At 40.1% G+C, this 23,149-nt stretch overlaps 2 protein-coding genes across 5 annotated transcripts in view; one reads left to right on the top strand and one right to left on the bottom strand.

Annotated features, from left to right (window-relative positions):
- The window catches only part of LOC112263241 (uncharacterized protein C9orf85 homolog), a 9,539-nt gene extending 7,712 nt beyond the window's left edge, over window positions 1-1,827 (bottom strand). The window contains exon 1 of the mRNA XM_042330619.1: window positions 1,723-1,827. Within this exon, the coding sequence (XP_042186553.1) occupies window positions 1,723-1,773 (51 nt within the window). The 5' untranslated portion in view covers window positions 1,774-1,827. The remainder of the gene's footprint in view (window positions 1-1,722) is intronic.
- LOC112263239 (alpha/beta hydrolase domain-containing protein 17B) overlaps window positions 1-23,149 on the top strand; it is a 25,219-nt gene extending 2,070 nt beyond the window's left edge. Inside the window, exons 1-4 of one of the 4 annotated variants that reach the window (XM_024439294.2) lie at window positions 135-1,254; window positions 3,160-3,638; window positions 20,845-21,024; window positions 21,310-23,149. In XM_024439294.2, coding sequence (XP_024295062.1) covers window positions 3,172-3,638; window positions 20,845-21,024; window positions 21,310-21,535 — 873 coding nt within the window. In that variant the 5' untranslated portion in view covers window positions 135-1,254; window positions 3,160-3,171 and the 3' untranslated portion in view covers window positions 21,536-23,149. Of the gene's footprint in view, window positions 1-134; window positions 1,255-3,159; window positions 3,639-20,844; window positions 21,025-21,309 lie in introns of those variants that run through there. The other 3 variants (XM_024439293.2, XM_024439295.2, XM_042330618.1) reach the window with 3 other exon arrangements.

Here is a 23,149-nt window from a genome sequence, read left to right as displayed (position 1 = left end):
AAGTGGCTGGAGTAGAGTCAGTGTCATTGACAGTGTGTTGGCAGTAACACAGACAAAAACTATGTCAAATCATGACGTCAGTGATCTTCAGGTCGAAAAGTCAGAGCAAAAGAAAGATGGCCAAGTTACCGACTTTGAATTCTGAGTTGACCGTTCAAAACGACTTTCCCAGGCGGAGCTAGTTTTTTCAGAGTTCCCCGTTGTCTTAGGCTACTAAAGTCAGATATTTCCGAGTTTCCTGTTGTTTTGAAGGCGGCATTTAGTTCCCAGTGATGAGGTTCGATTAATCACACCGGGCGCCCGTTTAGGCGTTTTTTTCTATCGGTTGAAGGTTGATTGCATTCAATTTGGAATGGCTGCCTCCCGGTCGTGAGCCAGGTGCCCGCTTCAAAGCCACAGCAAAGTCGTCTCAAAACTAAAGTGACGTAATTAAGCACGTGTAGTAATTACTAGGATTCTGTGGTTTCCTTATGCAAAATGGATTGCTTTTGATGAAAACGCTTTATTTGCATTTCAAATGAAAAGTAGTTAGAAAAGTCTAACATTTATTTTATCGAAAAAATAATATGTTGTGTGTTTCTGGACCATCCACCATGCTGCCTTGTTGACAAAATGATCGAGCCATGCAGATGACTGTCCGATTTGAGAAGGGCGCGCCTTCCTCCGCGTTTTCGTCTGATGACGTGACAGACTATGTCCGGTGCCCCGCGGCTCAGCATAATCGAAAACGCCCAGTGGGTCAGTCGTTTTCAACGCTGCAAAACACCGCCTTGAGCAATCTGATTGGTCTCTGTTAGCACATTGTAGTTTGTAATTGGCTTTCTTATAAGCCAATCCAATCATCACCTCGACACTGCGGTTTCGATATGTTCCCCAGCCGGTTTCCTTGGCTTGAACTGAAGACATCTAGCGACAGTGGGCTAGCTACAAGGATTGAAGCTGGTGGCAGTCAACATTAAAATAGCATATTTGTTTACGCAAGTCTTGTGGATGCAATTAAGTCATTATCCGGACTACTTGTTGACAAGCTTGAGTGGTAAGCAGGCGGAGCTTGATTTGGGTAGTCGTACAAGTGTCAAGAAGATAAATAGCTATTTAACGCTACCCATAAGAGAGTGGACGAGGGGGAACGAATGGGCATTCAAGTCAACCTGCCTGGTTAACTAGCTACATGTACTTGTTTCCAGTTAGCTGTATTTCATCAGCTGGCTTGTTAAGACGTTAACTACAATCCGTGACGTTACCAATAATCAGGTAAGTTATGTGTGTGATCCTCTTAGCCGTTTGCTAGTTTTTCAAAGCTTAACATTATTGCCGGTGTTTTTGTTAGCTTGCTAACTAATGTAAATTAGCTGCTAGCTACGTTTTTTTTTTTTTTTTTGCTGATCACTGCGTGACTGTTCACTTAAATGAGACCTACGATTTGTTTTCGCTAATCGATGCGACGCAATTCTGGCAAACACGACAGGGATTCAGAAGAGGGGGAAAAAAGTGCCACTGTTAACGTGAATAGCTAACTAGTTAAATGTATAGAATAACGTTAGGCTAGCGAACGTTGTAGTTCGGCCTTTTGGGTACTGTAACGTTAGTCTCTAAAACAAACCCTCGTCGACGATGTTATTGTTTGTGGTTCCCTAGAATCTGGATTGCTGTTATCGGAGGGGTCACCGCCAAGCTTGTCATCCAAGACAAGTGGTTATTTTCATGTTGGACAGTGCTCACCTTACTGTAGAGAAGTGGTTTCAGAATCGTCATAACTACGTATCTTAACATTGAGCATGATTCCTGTCCCCCAGTCCCATCTTTAACGAAAATAGATTATGGAAGCCTATGTGTGAACTAGACTGCCCCCCCCCCACCCATTTCTGACCTATAACCTGGATATTAAAACACACACGCCATAAAATTGTATTTGTCACGTGCTTTAACAGCAGGTTTAGATTAACAGTGAAATGCTTATTTATTGCCCATTCTGAGCAATGCAAAGTGAATAATAGAAAATAAAAACACAAGGAATAAATGTAATGACAACTTGGCTGTATACACAAGGTACCAGTACAGTCGATGTGCAGTGGAACAAGGTAATTGAGGTAGATATAGAGTGATTAGGCAATGGGATAGTGGAAGGGAATGGCATACATTAAAATTAGCACTTGAGAACTGACTAAATGGACCAGTCAGGACTGGAGATTGAGAAACATACATTTCCAAGTGTCAGTGAGGGAATACAAATGACACCAATATCTTTTCTTAAAGCATGTGTGGTTCCAAGAATACATTAAACAACTAGCCACTTCTCCAGAGGGACATTTTGATAGGACATCATTGAAACAACAGGCAGTGCAGACGGATCATCACAAAGGAGCTGACCAACAGGCTCTTATAAACCCAACTAAAAGTTATTTCTGAAAGCAAGCCTGGGACAGAGGAGGCATTGGAAAAGCTACTCTATGTACTCACCGTAGCAAGAAACTTTGAGGCAGACAGATTAAATCCTCATCAGTACTATAGCTGTCGACTGATCCCAGGGCCAAGGAAGGCCATACACTATTGATTCTCTTCTGCATGTATGTAAAAGCAGCTTTGTTGAGGGCAAGCCTAGGGGAGTTCATGTGCATTTCCCACTTAACAAGTCAGGGTGGATAGAGAACTTTGAGAATCCCTGCACACCAGCCTAGTAGCCTAAACCTTCGGGCTCGACTCTTCTCAGGGTTCGCCGAACCAAAAATACATGTTTAACCTTAAAATGTTTTAGATACAGGCTTTCTGTTTATCAGTTAGAGTTTAAGCAGAGGTGAAATCTGGTTATACGCTATAACATGTGTGACTCATGGTGGGTTGTTGGTCTGTTTGTGGAGCGAGTAATACATCAGTGGTCGAGACTCAGCTGTGAGTCACAGCTGTGTGTCTGAGCATACTTTCAAAATGGCCATCAATAACTGGGGTGTGCTTGTGCACTGGGCTGGATAAGAGATATGAGGTGTACAATTAGCCTAACCACATGTAAACACGCGTGCACCTTAAACCCTCTCATTTGTCCTCCGTCTTGGGGAGATCATGCAAGTGTTGGCTATTTAATGTGCCATGGCAATGATACCTTTTTTAGTAATTGTGAATGATGAGCAGTAAATGGTAATGCCCCCCCCTCCCTTGCCCCAGCAGGGTTTGAGGATGAACCACTTGTCCCTGAGTGAGCTGTGCTGCCTATTCTGCTGTCCTCCATGCCCCAGCAAGATCACCTCCAAGCTGGCCTTCCTGCCCCCGGAGCCCACCTACACCCTCTTGTGTGACGAGAGCGGCAGTCGCTGGACCCTGCACCTGTCTGAGCGAGCAGACTGGCAGTACTCGGCACGTGAGAAGGACGCCATCGAGTGCTTCATGACGCGCACTTCGCGTGGAAACCGCATCGCCTGCATGTTTGTGCGCTGCTCGCCCAGTGCCCGCTTCACGCTCCTCTTCTCGCACGGCAACGCCGTGGACCTGGGCCAGATGAGCAGCTTCTACATCGGCCTGGGCTCACGCATCAACTGCAACGTCTTCTCCTACGACTACTCTGGCTACGGGGCCAGCTCGGGGAAACCCTCGGAAAAGAACCTGTACGCCGACGTGGACGCCGCCTGGCACTCCCTCAGGACACGGTAAGTAAAGGGACCAGGGGGCGGAGGTGATGGTGGAGGAGTAGCTGTCTGACGTTGTTGTTTCCTACCAAGAGTTGTTGACTGTCTTTCCACCTTCAGCTCGCTCCATGGCTTATACGCCCTAGGTTGGAAAGCAAGGTGGGGACAACTTTTCTTGTTCATTATGATGATTGAAAATGTGTAGGCTATGGTGTCTCCTCTACCCGTCCGCCCCATAGGCAATGGTTTTCTGTTCACTGGTTCTTCTAAGCCATCCTTTTGGCCTTCCATTTATCCATCTCAATGAATTGATCCCCATGAAACCTCTAGTCTCAACACTCTCCTCTCTTCTGCCCTTTGTCCGCTATGACATCCCCTCTCACTCTCCTCTCTTCCGCCCTTTGTCCTCTATGACATCCCCTCTCCCTCTGTCTGTTTTCTCTTGTCGACAGCTCTTGGTCTCTGGTGGGGTCCTATACTAACACACACAGCTTCCCTGTGTCTTAGCATATGAGATGTTTTAAGCTGGATATTTTGTTTGTGGCTTTGTTTATGCACCATTTTTTTGGGGGGGTGGAATAAAAGTGAATCCAGATTTATTTCCTGCATCCTGACGGCAAATCAAAGTAACAAACAAATGAGTCAGGAAAGATGGAACATCCAAACACACAAGGAGAAAGACAGAGAAAAGAGTGACTCACACCAAGTGTCACTTAGGCCCAAATTGCCCACCATAATGACATTGACTAGAATAAGTGGTCCTCCATATAATAGGCCTCCTTGGGGGGGAGGGGGAGAGAGTCAAGTTAAACAGGAAACTATTATCATACAGAGACGAGTCTACATACAGCAGGTAATACTGTAGCTAGGGCTGAGAAACCTGTCTGATTGCTACTAGTCTTACATTTCAGTATGATGTGATTATGAATTCATTATGAAAGTAAGGACATTTGACTATATTATGCTTATGTGTTGAACTGGCAAAGTGGTGTTTGACCCAGGCACCTGTGGAATTGTTTTAAGATGATCATACCATAGGTCATTTAGCTATTTGAGTTGGAATTTTAGGACCCTTCTGGGTATAAAAAAAAAATATTTATGCTACAGATGTTATTGTGAGAAGACCAATTCATGGGATGTCTCATGGTCTGACAAACACCGATGTAGCTCGGCCACCTTCCACCACACATGCGGAAGGCCGACATAAGCGGATGCTTTGTATTGAGACGCAGCCCATGCAAAATACTAGCTTAAACTGACAGAATTATATATATTTTTCCCCCTTCATTATGTTACTTAGATTGACTCTCCATGCCACTGCTTGCCCCAAGTATCCACGGGGCATGTATTATTGTTCTGTTCTACAGGGAGCCCTGGCCTCCTTTTAAATAACATGAATCATCTTGGTGTGTTTCACTGCCCTGTGTTTGACAGACAACATGCCTCTGTTATTCCAATCGTCTGATCACAATACAAACCTTCACACTACTAAACTCACTGAGTTCAGATAGTGGGGAAACTTGTAAAATTTTTAGATGCAGATATGATAAAGATGAACAGAATTAGAATACTATAGTAATTTAATGGCATGTCTATTAGAGGTTGACCGATTTTATGATTTTTCAACGCCGATACTGATTATTGGAGGACCAAAAAAGCCCTTTATTTGTCTTTTTACATATATATTTTATTTTAAATATTTGTAGTAATGGGAATTACAACAATACTGAATTAACACTTTAAAAATTTTTTTTTTTAAACTTCATATAAAACAGATTTTATTTATTCAATCATAATGAAACATGTTCAATTTGGTTTAAATAATGCAAAAACATTGATGGAGAAAATAAAAGTGTATTATGTGCCATGTAAGAAAGCTAAAGTTTATGTTCCTTGCTCAGAACATGAAAATATATGAAAGCTGGTGGTTCTTTTTAACATGAGTCTTCAATATACCCAGTTAAGAATTTAGGTTGTAATTCTTATACGATTGTGCTTTTTTTTTTTTTTTTCACGAATGCGCTTTTGTTAAATCCTCACCCGTTTGACGAAGTTGAAGTAGGCTGTGATTCGATGATTAATTAACAGGCACCGCATTGATTATAACGCAGGACATGCTAGTTAACCTAGTAATATCATCAACCATGTGTATTTTCTTGTTAGATAAGTTTAATGCTAGCTAGCAACTTACCTTGGCTCCTTGCAGCCACAAGGTCCTTTTGATGCTCCACTTGCGTAACAGGTGGTCAGCCTGCCACTCAGTCTCCTCGTGGATTGCAAAATAATCGCCTTCCAAAAATGCAGATTTACCTAATTATTTTTATTTGTTTTTGTTATGAGAACTCGAAATCGGCCCTAATTAATCGTCCCACCTCTATACAAGACACCTGTCTGAGTGGACTGATCCATTGTGGAGGCCATGGGGATCAGTCTAAAGCATGCCACTGAAATTATATATCTTTGTTACGTAAGAACAATGGTGCAACACTAAAAAAATGTATTATTGTGTTATAAAATAAATGTGCTTTGTCCCGGGTTGGTTAGTGGTCACTGTCCACGGTTCTGAAACTCATTGCGCTGTTGAATTGGTGCCTTTTCCTAGACCATGTTGCTATGTGCATAATAACAAGGTTAACTTCATATTAGTGTTGATCAATGCGGCGGGGGCAGCAATAGAATGAGGAGATGAAACAGCCCTTGCCTTATTGTCTAACAAAAGTGAGGAGAATGTCTGCAGTATTGAAGGTCCCCAAGAACACAGAGGAACTCTGGAGCTCTGTCAGAGTGACAATTTTAAAGAATGGAAGAAGTTTGGAACCACCAAGACTCTTCCTAGAGCTTGCATCCCCGCCAAACTGCACAATCAGGGGAGAAGGGCCTTGGTCAGGGAGGTGACCAAGAACTCGATGGTCACTGACAGAGCTCCAGAGTTCCTCTGTGGAGATGGATGTCCTTCTGGAAGATTCTCCCATCTCTGCAGACCGAAGCCACTCTTCAGTAAAAAGGCGCATGACCGCTTGCATGGAGTTTGCCAAAAGGCAACTAAAGGACTCTCAGTCCATGACGGGAAAAAACATAATCTGGTCTGATGAAACCAAGATTGAACTCTTTGGCCAGAATGCCAAGCATGACGCATGGTGGTGGCAGCATTATGCTGTGGACTGGGACTGGGAAACTAGTCAGGGTCAAGGGAAAGATGAACGGCGCAAAGTCAAGAGATCCTTGATCAACCTTCTCCAGGCCCTATTGTGCCCTCTTCGGATGGGATTAGTTTTACTGGGGGAGGTCGGGTAATGTAATTATGAGCACAAAACACCACATCTGTAATTTTAGCCCCGTCCGAATCTGCCAGTCAGTAATTGTGTTTTTTTCTCCCCGATTTCGTGGTATCAAATTGTCCCATCGCTGCAACTCCCTTACGGACTCGGGAGAGGCAAAGGTCGAGCTGTGTGTCCAAGCCACACTGATTCTTGACAAAATGCCCGCTTAATCCGGAAGCCAGCCACATCAATGTGTCATAGGAAACACTGTACACCTGGCGACCGTGCCAGCGTGCATGCGCCTGGCCAGCCACAGGAGTCCCTAGAGCGCGATGGGACAAGGACATCCCTGCAGGCCTAACCCGGATGATGCTGGGCCAATTGTGCGCCGCCCAGTGGATCTTCCCGGGTCACGTCTGGCTGCGACAGAGCCTGGACTCGAACCAGGATCTCTAGTGGCACAGCTAACACTGCAATGCCTTAGAACACTGTGCCACTCGATAGGCCCGTCAGTAATCTTTACATGGCAGGAGAGTAACTATTCCAGCCAGAATAAAAAAAAAAACTGGGGGGCAACTCCATGGTCCTCTCATAATACTAGTCCTGTGCAAATCGACATTCCTGTGTTGAAAGAAGTGTTTGACAGGTGTTTGCGCAAGAAAACAATAACGAATTCGATAAATTGAACTAAGTGCTGCGCATTAACTTAGGCTTCATGTAGGACATTCCTATATGAACTCTGACATTGAATGCTTTTGTTTGTTTTGTGCGTCTGAATTGAATCTTGTCAAATGCATCAGTAAAGAATCCTAAGCCTATTTAATTCAACCCTTGCTGTTACTAGATATTAAAGCAGAATACAACTGGCCTAAATGTTTGTAAATTATTATTTAACTTTCACATCCATAGCGTTAAAATGCATCTCAATTGCATTTAGTTCACATCTGAACTGAAGATCACCAAAATATCCTGATGATTTATGATCACACTTCCTCAATTAAAATATTATAGCAACAGTAAACCAAAGATGGTTTCGAAACTTGGGAACCAAGCTCAAGTTATCAGTGTGGCCCTAACCCCTCAACATGTTAAAATAATTATATTTATTCCTAGAATAAAAACCTCCAGGCTTCTGTCATAACTGTCAATTTATTGACCAGAAATAAGAATTACAGGGGGCAGTTAAAAAAAAAAAAAACTAAAACAAATCCCATCTGAATCGTCCTCTGGAATAACAAACATTCTGGAGAAATGATTACATGACCAACGTTCTCTGGTAATACGAGTCCTGTGCGACTCGGCCTTTGGTCATGTGCATGTGATACATATGTGTCACGTGAAGCGAGCCACGGTTGAGGGAATAGGGAATGTTTTTCCTCAACAAATGAATGATTTCGGTACAGAGCTTTTCAGTCAAATGACTGTAATTATGTTGCTGTTTCAGCAACACTGACAGTGGGATGAACACTTTGCTGTTCTATGGTGGTCGCTGCAGCAGGGAGGAGGGAGACAACGGGTTCTAGTCACTCGCTGTTTTTTTAAACACAGCGCAGCAATTCTGAGCCCTGCACAATCAAATCAATTGCTGTTCGTACTCCCTCTAGTAGTTTTTCTTAATTATTTAATCAAACAGTGTGCTTAAAGCATCAGACATGTTCAATATATGGAAAAATACAAGTTTTATTTAAATGTAGACCAATAAATTGGTCGAAAGAGCAGATAACTCTCTTGGTCGACTAAGATCTTATTTAGTCGGGGACAGCCCTAGTGTGTGTGTGTGTGTGTGTGTGTGTGTGTGTGTTGTATGTTTTGGTGTAGGGTGAGGTCGTCTTTTAAAAAAAAAAAAAACTTTTTTTACCTGAGTAGTCGGGTGACTCAGTCATGAGTCAGAAGGTGTGTCCCACACCGTCAGCAGACCGCTTTGCCGGTGTGTACACACACTCTTTATTGTTGCATATTGTCCTAGGGTATAGGGCGTACAGCCAGTATCTGTGTTAAGGCATTGAGGCCCCACACCTGGGTGTGTCAGTAACACCATCTGCTCTCTTCACCACCCAGAGAGAGGGAGACTATAGGGACGAGGAAAGTAGGCTGAGATCCGGACTGGGATGGACAGAGGACAACCTGTTTAACGAACCATGTCCTAGATAAGACCACTTTATCGAAATTGCTTTCATAAGAAGGGTGTGATTGCGTTGTGTACGCAAGTAGGATGGCACGTTCAGTGTTTAGTATACACTGTTTGTGAAATTGTTGCCACCCGTTTGTGAGATTCTGGAACTGAAAGGGTTTTGTTTTCTCAGTGTGAGCCTGCTGTGGTTGGGAGGGCTGTCCACTCCTATAGAATAGTGCTGTATAATTTTCTTTTCACTTGGACTTGGAGGTGTTCCAGCAGTCAATCCTCCTAAGTCTAATATTGACTGGTAGCCTAGCAACAGATCTCCAGTGAGGTTTCAGACAGAATTTTATAGGATCTCTACTGAGACCCAATGCAACCCCGGCAATAGCCTGTGCCCCAGGAAGTGAAAACGACGAACTTCCTAATCAATCATATTATTGATTGGAGACAAAATGAAGGTCTCTTCTCCAGCATTGAACGCACGCGCACGCGCACACACACAACATAGGGCAACCCACACAGTAAGTGGTTTTATTAACTCGTGGTTCGTAAAGTCATTTGGTATGGGGCGACAATGCCCTGCACACAATGGCAGTAGTGTCCTCCGTCTGAGGGTAACCACTCAATCTTCAGTTCCGATTGACATGACTGGGAGCCAGTGGTGGCTGCTGAGGAGAGGACGGCTCATAATGTCTGCAATGGAGTCAATGGAATGGTATCAAACATTCCATTGACACCATTTAAGACATTATTATGATCCATCCTCTCAGCAGCCTCCACTGCTGGGAGCAGCTATTACTAATGTACAGTCGGGTATGTAGCATCAGGTCCTCTTAAGTGGGAAAAATAGTACAGAACACAAAGTACACAAGACTGAATTTGCTTATAGCCTGACTGCTTCCTCCTTGAGCTCTCCTGTCAGTTCTGTTCTTCCTTTCTTTCTTCCCTTACATTTGCTCACTCGCTCGCTTAGCCTACTTCCTCTCTCTTTCTCTAGTTTTCGCTCTCTCAATTTTCTATTCAAAGGGGCTTTATTGGCATGGGAAAAACATTTGCATTGCCAAAGCAAGTGAAATCAACATAAGTGAGAACACTCAAAGCAACATCAACAAATAACTTAAGTTAATGTTGCACTACTTGGTTTCAAAAAGAGAAATACATTTCAAGTGTTATAATATTCACTATGTACAGTGTTTTAGCAATGTTCAAATAGTTCTAGTACCAATATCTGTTTACTTACATTCTGCTATTTGTGTTATTTACTATTTAGAATTATTGTGTTCCACTGGTTGCCCTTTTCTCATGGCAATTGGCCACAAATATTGCTGACGTGATTGCACAGTGTGGAATTTCGGGCTAAGAGATGGGGATTTTATCAATGTTAGATTTGTTTTCACATTGTGGCTCTGTGGGAAATATGTATCTCTAATGTGGTTACACATTTGGCAGGATGTTAGGGAGGGCAGATCAGATTCCCCCTCATTTTGTGGGCACATAACCTGTCTTCTCTCGAGCCAGGTGACTCTCAATAGCAAGGTTTTGCACAGTCTGTACATATTCAATAATTCTGGGTCAGTCACAGTGGTCAGGTATTATGCCACTGTACTCTCTGTTTAGGTCCAGGTAGCATTCCAATTTGCTGTTTTTTTGGGGGTGGGATGGTTCTTTTCTAGTGTGTCAAATAATGATATTTTTTTGGTTTCTCATAATTTGGTTGTGTCTAATTGTGTTGCTGTCCTTTGGGCTCTGTGGTCTATTTGTATTTGTGAACAAAGTGCCTCAGAACCAGCTGGCTGAGGAGACTCATCTCTAAGTTCATCCATCTCTCACTGTAGGTGAGGACTTTGGTGGAATGTGGGCGTTGCTTCCTTTTAGGTGGATGTAGAATTTAACAGCTCTTCTGGATTTTGAAAACTTCCAGATGGTCCTAATTCTGCTCTGCTTGCATTGTTTGGGGTTTTGTGTATATTTTTGCAGAAATCTGCATGCAAGTTCTCCATTGTTTTTTTTTGTTATGGCTGTGACTTTAATTGAATAACGTGTTATGGATGAAGACATTAATATGCAACAAGTCCTCTTAATGTTGATGGAATATGCACGCATGGAAGTACCTGGCCTGCTTCTCACAAATGTAGGGAAGTACCTAGCTAGGCTTCAGTCATTTTTCTATTATTTTTTTTCCCTTCACCTCACACTGAATGAATGAAGCCCTTGTATAAATGTTTTACACATACATTCAAATCATAGTTCCTCACAGTATTTGAAAAGTCTTTCCAACACACTCCCCCTCTAATCGGTGTCGCTGATAAATGGGCTTATGGCCATTTTTCTATGGACGTGTGTTTGTTTCTATTTGAATCATTGTCAATTTCATCTTCATACAATAAGCATAGCTGTCCCCTTCATTTCCTTGTCAATTTCATTATCTTATAGGTTTTCTGAAGGTAGGCTAAGGCAGTCCTAGGTGTTTTTAATGTTGTCAAGAAAAGCAAATGTGGGTATATATAATATTTAAAAAATATATATTTTAAATAAAAGAGGAATAGTCACATACAAACTATTTACATTGCCAGGAATCCTAAACAAAAAAATCCTATTCATTAATAATACAAGTTTTAATTGCCTTTTTGTTTTTATTTTAGTTAAAGTAGTGCCATAACTTTATAAATGAGTTTAAACAAGTTTTGAATTGGACCATTTGTGAATATGAAATTTACCTAGTATTAGCAGTTCATTTAAATATACTACATCTTTATCAGAATTTCTGACATAAACCATTAAATAGTACAACTGGTCATATTTATTTTCTTTAACAAAATTATACTATAAATACAGGAAAAACACATGCAAAATTGTCTCTTTTTATACTTTTTATTTAACCAGGCAAGTCAGTTAAGAACAAATTCTTATTTTCAATGACTGCCTAGGTTAACTGCCTGTTCAGGGGCAGAACAACAGATTTGTACCTTGTCAGCTTAGGGGTTTTAACTTGCTACTAGTCCAACGCTCTAACCACTAGGCGACCCTGCCGCCCCATCTCCATTCCACAGAAATCAGTTATATTCAGCTTGAATCTTTCCAAAACATGTTTCACAGGATAAATTCTATGTTATTCTTAAATGAACGTTCCTTTACTTTGTTACTGATACAATATGTGTTAGCAATTTTCCATGCTTTACCCCCTTTTGTATATCACCATAGATATTTGACCAAAAGAATCTTGCTGAGGGAATTGTAGTATCACAAACAATATTCCTAATCTGTTTATTAATAAATTTTTATCTTTGATGTTAATATTGGCAATTAATATTTTCATGTAAATCTGTTACATTGACCATTGAGGAATTTAAGAGCTACCCCCCTGGATTCGCATAAAAAAAACAATTGCATATTCTTTCTGGGTTATTGGAATTTTAAACTTATCAAGACATTCCCCATTTGAGAGTCGATATCATCCTCATTCAGTAACTGGCATCGTATATCTTTGTTGTTCCATATAAACTATCTGTGGGGGGGAATAGTTTATACACTAACATCCAAGCTAAAATTGCCTGCTTATGGAATTTGGTTAACTTAACTGGGATTTTCTCAACATCAAAATTACAATTGAAGCAAAAATTCTAAACCACCAACAGTCAAATAAATACTTAGGGAAGATATTCCAAATACTGTTCTGGTTCAACATACTTCAGAATCCAATTTATTTTAAAAGTATTATTTAGAGTATTGAAATCTAAGACCTCCTTGTTCTTAGGTATTAGGGAGAATATCTTTTTGTAGATGGAGGCTTGTTCCTCCAAATAAAATTATAATCTTATCTAAGTCCTTTACAATTTTGGTGGGTAAGCCAAGTGATAACAAGACATAAACCGATCTGGATAACCCTTCAGCTTTGGATAATAAAACCCGACCATAAAACGAAATATCTCATCAACCACATGTTCAATTTCTTTGTTTTCTCAATAATGGGGTTAAAGTTCAATTCACTCCTCCTTTGTTTTTCATTCTTGCACATTCCAAGATAAGTTACCTTATCTTTAATTGGAATACCATGTACTTCCTGTGAAACACAATCCTTGAGTGGAAATAAGACTGACTTATTGATATGAATTTTCAAACCCTAAACCAAGGAAAAGTCTTCAATACAGGAAACTGCTTTAGAAACCTCAATTCTGACTCTTAAAAATATGGTGGTATCATCAGCCAGTTGACAGTTTAAATTCATTGCCAAGTGCTTAAACACCTTAAATTCCCTTTCTTGATTTAAAGAGCCATAATTTGAGTAACCAATAAAAAGGGAATAATTGGGCAGCCCTGCCTAATGCCACGGCCAATATCAAATCTTTGGGATGTCCCGTGAGCTAATTTTACAGAGCAAGTACAACCACTATATAAAGTTTGGACTGCTTTAAAAAAAAAGTCACCAAACCCCAAAAAACGTATTGCTTTGAACATAAACTCATGTTCTACAGTGTCAAAAGCTTTATAAAAATCAACAAATGTAAGAGAACGATCATCAAGGATGAGGTCATTATAGTCAGTCATATCTAAGATCAACCTGACGTTATTACTAATGTGTCGACCATGCATAAAACCAGATTGTTCTTCATAAATTATGAAGCAAGCCTTGTTTCAACCTCTTAGCAAATACAAGGGCAAATAATTTCCCATCATTGTTCAACGCTTAATGGGTCTCCAGTTGTCTATATAAAGAGTATCCTTATTAGGTTTGGGAATCAAAGTAATTACACCTTGCTTTAAGGAAGCCGTTAACTCTCCTTTTTCTATTGATTCTTGAAACATGGCAAGAATGAAAGGAGTCCATTTATTATTGAATGCTTTCTAAAACTTGCTTATTAAACCATTTTCAGGGGACTTATTAAGGCTTTTAATAGTCGTATCTCAATTTCACATAACTCATCACAAAAATCCCTAAAATCATTATTTATCTTCTTAGCAATGTTTGCTACATTGTCTAAGAAAAGCCAACATATTGGATGTTGGCTGTGCTGATGTATACAGATTCTGATAAAACTGGGCAACATGCTGAGATTTCTTTTGGATTTTCATTGGGAGTATTAATAATAAATGTACATATGGAAGTCTCTTCACCTGCCTTTTTTTCTAAATTAAAGAAATATTTTGTATTTTTCTCTCCCTCTACCATCCATTTTCGTCTTGATCTTACAAACGCTCCCCGGGCCTTTTCCTCGTAGATACATTCTAACTGCATTTGCAATGAAGATAGCTCCAGTAATTCGTTTAGTTTATTTTTTTTGTTGTAAAATCCATTATTCCCTTTGTCATATTCCTTCTCTCTCTTGGCACAAGCAATTTCTTTCCCCTTTCAAATAGCCAAAAGCCTTTCCAAATTTCATTATCTCCCAGTAACTTCCAAACGTATTCATAACACAGGCACAATTCCAGTATTTATCAATAATTCCTACTACTTCCTTCTTAAATACTTAATTCTCTAGTAAATTCTCATTTATTTTCCAGTAACCTTTTAATTTTATTTTTTTGACAAACCATGCATATTTATCTTTATTCAGATCCCTTTGGTCTGTTAAAATCGATGGTTCAATCGAGACTGTATCAACCTTGTCAGCCATATCTTCAGATATCAGCCAGAAATCAATACAGGATTGTATAGCTACATCTTTGGTATAATCTTATCTGGGTTCTTATGTCTCCAAATATCTAGAACACCTAACCTTGGAATATATGTCTTTCTCATAAACAGAATTACAATCCTTAGGCCATCTATCTAGATTATCATGTAATACTGTGTTAAAATCTCCAACCCATATTACTTTGGCCAATGGAAATTTAGACATAATTTTACTTATTTTCCTCTCAATGTCTCTAAATAAAATAGTTACTTGAATTGTTATTGGAAGCATAAGTATTTACAACAATGAATTGAACATGGTTGACATCTACCAATATTATAATCAATCTCCCTGTGTTATCTGCTTCATGACTCTATATATAACCCTTAAAGTTGCCTTTTAAAATAGTGACACCTGCTGACCGATTTAATATCAAATATTATTCCCCCATTGACACTATCACAGTGACTATATGAAGAATGTTAAACTTGTATACGTTCACATGAATCTGGTTCTCACAAAAAGAAAAGATCTTACTTGTTTCAAATAAAAACAGTCCTTTGCACCACGCAAGTGGTTGACCTAAATTATATATATATATTTTTTTATCCAATTGCAAATAACATTGTACCGTAGATTGGAAAAATGAATAGCCGTCAAGCTGACATTAAGTGTCAGTGAGAATTTCCCTGCCATAAAAAATGAAGTGTGTGAATATATCACTCTTGCTTTGATGTTCTCATCAGATTTTTCTGCTATTCCATCTCTGACTATATCGGTCATTCTCGTTTAACTTTGACTCAATTTCAGTGAGTTTCTTCTCCTGCTTTGTAACCTGAATGTTCAATGTTGAGTTCTGCTGCTTCAGAGTTTACTTCCTCAGCATTGAAATCAATCGTTTTCTTCAGGTTAATGATACTGTTCTTTTTCACTAAATCCATGATGTCATCTGCGCTCTTTGATTTTAGCGGTGAGGATGTGGACGATGTCTCATTGATGGTTCACTTCTCAGCTTCTTTGGAAGTTGGTCCTTGGTTGGAGTATTTGGGTATGAATCACATTCACCCCTTTTTTTTCTTTTCTTTTTTTAACACTGCAAGCATATGAGTGAGTTTCAACAATGCCTTTTCTCTCCTTGGATATTTCAACATCATTATCTCAGCAACAGTTTGGTCATGTCCTGATTCCATGCTACTAGCTATGAAGACGTTAGCAGGCTAACTTAACTACACACGCGGAAACGTTTCGATCGCTAGCTTGTTGGAAATCGTCAAATATATTTCAATGGTTTGATTAATTGCAAAATTATTAATAATAGCTACATTGTATGGTTATCATTTTTGTGAAAAAACAAATTGCAGTTGCAATCTAAAACTATAAACTTTGTGAGAGAACCCTAAAATTGTTCCTCCGATAGAAATGTTACACCCTCATGTCGCCATATCAAGCCGACCCCCAGAAAAGCAAATATTTCTGACACACTGTTGGCTTTGATGCATGCTTTTACGTGGGTTTGTGTGAGTAAACTGATTCTCTCTCTATATGTCCATCCAGAAGGTTTCCTAAAGTAGCCTGTTTGGACTCTTTAAGAATCAAATGCTCCTGACATGATTTTTTAAAGTCTTTATAAAAGGCCTATTTTCAGTAGCTTAGGCTACATTATTTCTCTCATTACAGCGTACTCTTGCGAATATTTTGGCAAAAGTGGGACGAAACCCATCAGACTTCGTTTGAATGGTTTTGTGTCAATAGGATCTGTATATTTTAAAAAAATGCAGAAATGCCTACCTTGTCAGTTGGCATATCTTTATTTTGACTCCGTTAATTTTATCAATACAAAAATGTGACATCCCCCTCCAACCTGACATTTGTTGATTTTAATATTCATGTAATAACCTGAATAATAATGAAATGCCATGATAATAACAAAGTGTAATGGCTTGTTTCAAATGGGTTTTTATTAAGAACCATATCCATGTTAACAAGTTTATGAACAGAATTGTAACACCCCTTTAAAAAAAAAAAAAAACACAGTCCTAGTGTTTTTTTTTGTGTGAATTCTTGTTTTGTAAGTGTGCCCGCCTTCCATAACAGATTACATTTTTGGGGGGGGCCAGATCCTTTTTGGGATGTTGCGTTTTATGTTCCTGTTGATGACATAGGTAGAAGGCCCTTCTTGCCTTGTGGAAGTCACCTGTGGTGTTACAGTTTAGGCCGAGGTAGGTGTAGTTCGTGGGCTCTAGGGCAACGGTGTCTTGATATAATTTATTTTCTTTCTCTCTCGCTCTCCCCCCCACTCTCGCAGATTGCATTATTGGCATGAAATACAATTTGATAGCTTTCCCATTAAAATTCTATTCAGTATTTTGGGACAAATTAGACTCCTGTTTACACACGTCACTCAATGCAGTAGTTCCATGTATAAATCAGTTCAGTTATATGAAAATCTGGAGTCCCTTTCTCATTCGAGGCCCATAAGTTGAATACAATGTGACAATCAAATGATAGCAAAGGTTATAAGTAATAGAATGGCAAGTCTCACCAGACTTGATACATAGCAGGGTTTATTAAAAAGACGCTTAAATACACAAACATGTTTCGGTTTAATACAATACGCCCCAAAAAAATAACATATAGATTGATCAATAATGGCTATTGATGCAGAAAAAACTTTTGACCATCTGGAATGGCCTTTTCTGTTCAAAACTTTCAACTTTCCAGCTGAAATAATCCATTTTGATAATAAAAAATATGGTAGAAATGTCCTAAAGCACATATAATACATTATCTGATGATGAAATTGATTTAGAAAGGGGCACAAGATGGGGAGGTCCACCCTCTTGTTTGCACCTGCAATTGAACCGCTTGCAGAAAGAATTACATGACCCAAAATGGGTTTTGGTAAACATGAATATAAACTTATTTGCAGATCTTCTGATTTATACCTGACTGGCTGTGTTTTATTGAAAGTTCAATGCCCCCTTTGCTTAAAAATGCTCAAATACTCATACTCAAATCACAGGATATAAAACTAACTTGGAAAAAAACTCAATGGCAATAAGAAAAATAATTACTCCCAATCTTGTTAAGTGGACCACAAAACAATATAAAATACTTAGGATGCTTCAGTGACTAATTTATAAAGAACTTTATTTAATTTTTCAGCAATATGAATGCAGATCTAGTTAAATTAAATGATCTTCCCATAAATCTTACAGGCAGAATAAGCCTCTCTTAGACTGGCACATTTTCTGTAATCCCAATTACTCCACCGAAGGCGTTCTTTAAAAACGTGTACTCTGTCATAACAGGTATTTATAGAAATTCATTAGGAAGATGTAAAGTGTTCCTTTAAAAATAATACTAATCTGAGGGTGGTTTTTAACCTTCCAGACTTGGAATTTTCAACTCACTACACAAGGCTTTTACTTGTGACATATTGTTAAATGCACTAAAGTGGAACAGTGGTACATATTGAAGATGCTCATGCTCATCCCCAGAATCTTTTTGTCTATTTTCAAAAGCTAAGAACATTAACAACTTCATAGTTAACACTATAACAATCTATAGAACACAACCTGTGTGTGACCAGTTCACAGTACCTGGAGGAAACATGGCAGGGAAGGGGAGACTAGTCAGGATCGAGGGAAAGATGAACGGAGCAAAGTACAGAGATCCTTGATGACAACCTGCTCCAGAGTGCTCAGGACCTCGGACTGGGGCAAAGGTTCACCTTCCAACAGGACAATGACTCTAAGCACACTGCCAAGATAACAGACGATTGGCTTTGGGACAAGTCTCGCAATGTCCTTGAGTGGCCCAGCCAGAGCCTGGACTTGAACCCGATCGAACATCTCTGGAGAGACCTGAAAATAGCTGTGCAGCAACGCTGCCCATCCAACCTGACAGAGCTTGAGAGGATCTGCCGAGAAGATTAGGAGAAACTCCACAAATACAGGTGTGCCAAGCTTGTAGTGTCATACCCAAGAAGACTCAAAGCTGTAATCACTGAATACTTGTGTAAATGTTTGGTTTGTCATTCAAATGAAATAAAATTGTATGTGTGTGGACCTTACTGTGGAATGGGGTATTGTGTATAGCTTGAAAGGGGGGGGGGGGCATTTAGAATATGCTATAATATAACACAAGTCGGGTCTGAATACTTTCTGAATGCACTGTATAATAGGCACCAAACGGATGAAAACACACAAACCGGGAGGGACTACTTGGACGTCCCTCTTCAATAAACATAATTCTCTCCCTCTGTATTGGTGGTGTCACTGTAGTCAATCAATAACAAGGCAGGAACCTAGGAAGAAACCTGGAGGAATCAGGCCGGCTGGAGATGCAGCGGGATCGCACAGTAGATTCCACGTACATGTGTAGTGACTGGGGCTGTCCCCGACAAAATAAATAATATTGATTGACAGAATAGTCTTCTATTTTGAGGTGAAAACATTACTTTGAGAAGCTCTACAGGTTATTAGTGGTGGTGCGTTATGCCAATCAGAAATACTATCAGATCCCCAAATGGGCAATTTTATATGCCTACATTTGCGCGTAGGCAAGGTAGCGGAGGGCTCCAAACAAAAGACAATGTCGACTAATTGGGGTCAGCCCTAGTAGTGACACTAGTAGAAGTGGCGAAGAGTTCCACCCTAGACAATACGAGGTGGGAGTGACGGAGCGAAAGGATCTATTGCATTTAGTTTGGATTGGTCTCGGCTCAGGGAATACATTGATGGGGTGTTAGAGCTTGCGTAACCATGGAGCATGCTCAGTGAGGTGAAGTGAGTTCATGCTGAAATTGGTCCTTTTTGGCCTGGCAGAACACACACGTTCATATCACCTGACCGACTGTTACAGCCCTGACTTTACTGTATATCAGATGTTTTAGATTAATTTATCATCAGTGTGTTTTGACAACCTCTTGCTATTTTATGCTTTGGCCGGCCTTTTATAGCCTGGCAGTAAAACCAGTAACTAGATTCGATGTATCTGATATAGGCTAAAGTTGAAATCCAGGCCTAATGTTTGAGGTACTGCTGCTCAAAACAGTTGCATGTAAAGAACAGGCTGAAGTTTTAAATTCCTCACACAGCTGAGTATTTTAGTTATTTTATATAGGTTAATTCCTATGGGACCTTGTCAAATGGGGAAACTCCTACATAGTCTATTGGCTGGCTTTGACATCCTGTGAGCCTCCGCCCCATCACGTGCCTGAGCTGTCACGCTCAAACCAGTTGGATGACCTACTCTGGGGTCAATGTTCACAGCCTGGCCTGGCTGGATTTCACTCGCTGGGAGCAGAGGATGTCTGAAGCGTCAATACAAAAGCTTTGTTCATCATGCACCAAATGGAAAAAGACTGAAGTGGGAAGATACTCTTTTTAATTTCGGTTGCAAAACATTTTCTGTTACATGCCCAAATGAACACACCCCATGCGCTGTTTTTGTGGAGCTTCTTTGACTCTCCTTTCTAAAGAGAAATGTTTTGAAAACCTACTAGTTGCATGTTACTGATTTTCATTTTAATAATCAGAAAATGAGGTTGTTCCATGATTATTTTTCTTATAGGGAATAGTGGATTACATTTTGTAATTTAGTAGACACTCTTATCCAGAGTGACTTACAATTAGTTAATTCATCTTTAAGATGGCTAGGTGAGACAATACCACAATCGCATGAAGTACATTTTCCTTCAAAGTAGGCCTATTTTTTTTTTTAGCACAGTCAGTGTATGTAGTTAGAGACATTTGCCTTTTTTGGGTGTTAAGGCACTCTTCATATATTGATTTTTTTTAAATAAAGGTGCTGTTGCTGGGTTGGGTAGAACTAATGTTTGTTCTCAGTCCTGCAACGGTTTAGAGCCAGGATCATCAGATGACTGGCTGTGTTGGTCACATTCTCCATAATCAGCTATGGAATTCTGTCTCTCGCTTGTGCCATTTAGCAGACACTTTTATCCAAAGTGACGTATACCGCTCTGTACCTCCTTTTTATTTCTCTGTATTTCATTTTTCTTTGGTCTTACTGACATGTCAATGGCCCCACACCTATCCTTTACTTCCACCTTCTCCTGACCAATTGACATCTGACCTGAGTAGTGACTGAATCATGTCAATGGAGACTGACTATCTGTGACTACATTATCATCCTGATCTTATCATATTAGATTATTTACCACCTTGATGCTGATAATGTTTAACCCGAGGGTGTTCTGTGTCTCCCCTCAGGTACGGAATTAGGCCAGAGAACGTGATCGTGTATGGTCAGAGTATCGGTACGGTCCCGTCCGTGGACCTGGCGGCACGCTACGAGAGCGCCGCGGTCGTACTGCATTCCCCCCTAACCTCTGGCATGAGAGTGGCCTTCCCAGACACCAAGAAAACCTACTGCTTTGATGCCTTTCCCAAGTGAGAGACACACACACACAGAGATCATAAAAGCAGTCATGTTTGAGTCACTCTAGATTCAATAGCCCCATCTGGTGGTCCTTGGTTGCCACCAGGTTATAGATAATTACACTGTTGACAAGGCTAAAAGGGGAAGATGCCTGCTGTTGAAATGACCACATTGGGTCATTTTAAATCCTGTTCATGTCATCTGTTTCAGCATTGGGGGAAATTATACTTGCCTAACTGTTCCCTTCCTCTTTTGTGTTTGTGTGCGTGCGTCTGTCCTCGCCTTGCCTCCCAAAGTATTGACAAGATCTCCAAGGTGACGTCTCCGGTGCTGGTTATCCACGGGACGGAAGACGAGGTGATCGACTTCTCCCACGGCCTGGCGCTGTACGAGCGCTGCCAGAGGCCCGTGGAGCCCCTGTGGGTGGAAGGTGCCGGCCACAACGATGTCGAGCTCTACGGACAGTACCTGGAGCGCTTGAAACAGTTTGTGGCCCACGAGCTCGTCAACTTGTCAACTTGACTTCGACCCTTAGTCACCCACCTGCTGCAACTGTGAACATTTTGAAATGTCCATCTTTTTTTTTATTTTAAGTTTTGTATATTTTAGTTTACCATTTAAATCAGCGTGGTAATTAGAGACGGAGGGGATGATGGAAGGATATAATAACATGCCATTTAGCAGACGCTTTTATCCATAGCGACTTAGTCATGGGTGCATATATTCCAACCCCACTATCCTAGCTGGAATGTGCCCTTTACCAACTGAGATACATTGGACCACTTGAGTGTACTCAAGGGTTGTGTGTTTTGAGCACAGAAGAGCAGTTGGATTCTGTGTGCTTGTCACATTTTTTTGCTGCCTTTCAGGATGCGGTTCTGGTCCAATGTATGGACATATGTCACACACCTAAGAGGTTTCTGTGGAGCAGCTATGATGGATGGAAGACTGGACCGCCACTCAACTAAGTCTGTATTGACTAAGGAGCCAAATCTACTACAATGTGGTCAACATGGATGTTTTTGTTTATTTTTATATATATATGTTTGCACCTATCATATGGTATGTAGAACTGTACAAGATAGAACTCTGACATTTTAAAATGGCAGTGCCAGTGTTGCCAACTGTTCAGCATATTGAAGAAAAAAAGCACGGGGTACGGACAGCATCCTTAGAAACCTCTCAAATTGTATAAGCAATACAAAGCTTTTTGTTTCATGTATTCTTTCAGTAAAGCTGCTACGACTCAATTTTATATAGTAAAATGAATAATAAAGCGCTATCATTTCAGAGGAATAGCATTTCTAGATATTGATTTTGTATAAACTGCTTGCACACCTGGGGTAGTTCTTGTTACATAGTTTAAGACTCATGTCACTGATGCCATAAAGCTTTGAAAAACAGTCAAAGTCGTTAATTCGTGATAGGAAATTGCTTTGAAGACAGCTTGGTTTTAAGGAGGACACAACTGGACTCTTGTGCACTTTTTGTTTAACCCTTATCTGACAGAATACTTTTTTTTTTTTTTTTTTTTGGTTTTCTGAGACACCCTATTAATGCAGAATAAGGTAAAACATTTACCAATGACGTACTTTATTGTATTAGTAAGACACTAAGTGGAAGCGGATTTTGTTATCAAGTGCTACTGCATGCTATGATAGGCTAGTGTTTTCTTAACCTTTTTAGCTGGCTAAATTCTGGCTAGCTCAAGGCCATGGATGCTACCCATAACCTCTAGTTTTGATTGGTACTGTCTGATGAACTGTTTGGATTGGTTGTTGATATTAGAGTAATCAAGAATGGTTAGGATTGGTTGTTGCCGTTCGATAATGTGTCGTTGAACTCTACTGGGGACTTTTCTGTACTTAAATGTAATGCTTTCATCTGTATTCACTTTATAAATAGTTTGTACTTGGACAAGCCTCTAAATTGTAGTTGTAAGTACAACTGTAACTTGAATATGATCCGGCATCCATCTGTGGTGAGCATTTCTAAATTATTCCTGATGACTGTTGAAAAATCTGGTCACCCAGACGATGTGATTTCTGTTTGTTTTTGTTTCCAAGACGCTGCATTACTGAAGGAAGTTATGTAACGTGATCTTGATTAGTGATTAATAAAAATGGATATAAACTA

Source organism: Oncorhynchus tshawytscha, linkage group LG12 (genome assembly GCF_018296145.1).
Source record: "Oncorhynchus tshawytscha isolate Ot180627B linkage group LG12, Otsh_v2.0, whole genome shotgun sequence".
Lineage (NCBI taxonomy): Eukaryota > Metazoa > Chordata > Actinopteri > Salmoniformes > Salmonidae > Oncorhynchus > Oncorhynchus tshawytscha.
This window is presented reverse-complemented; position numbering and strand designations above follow the sequence as displayed.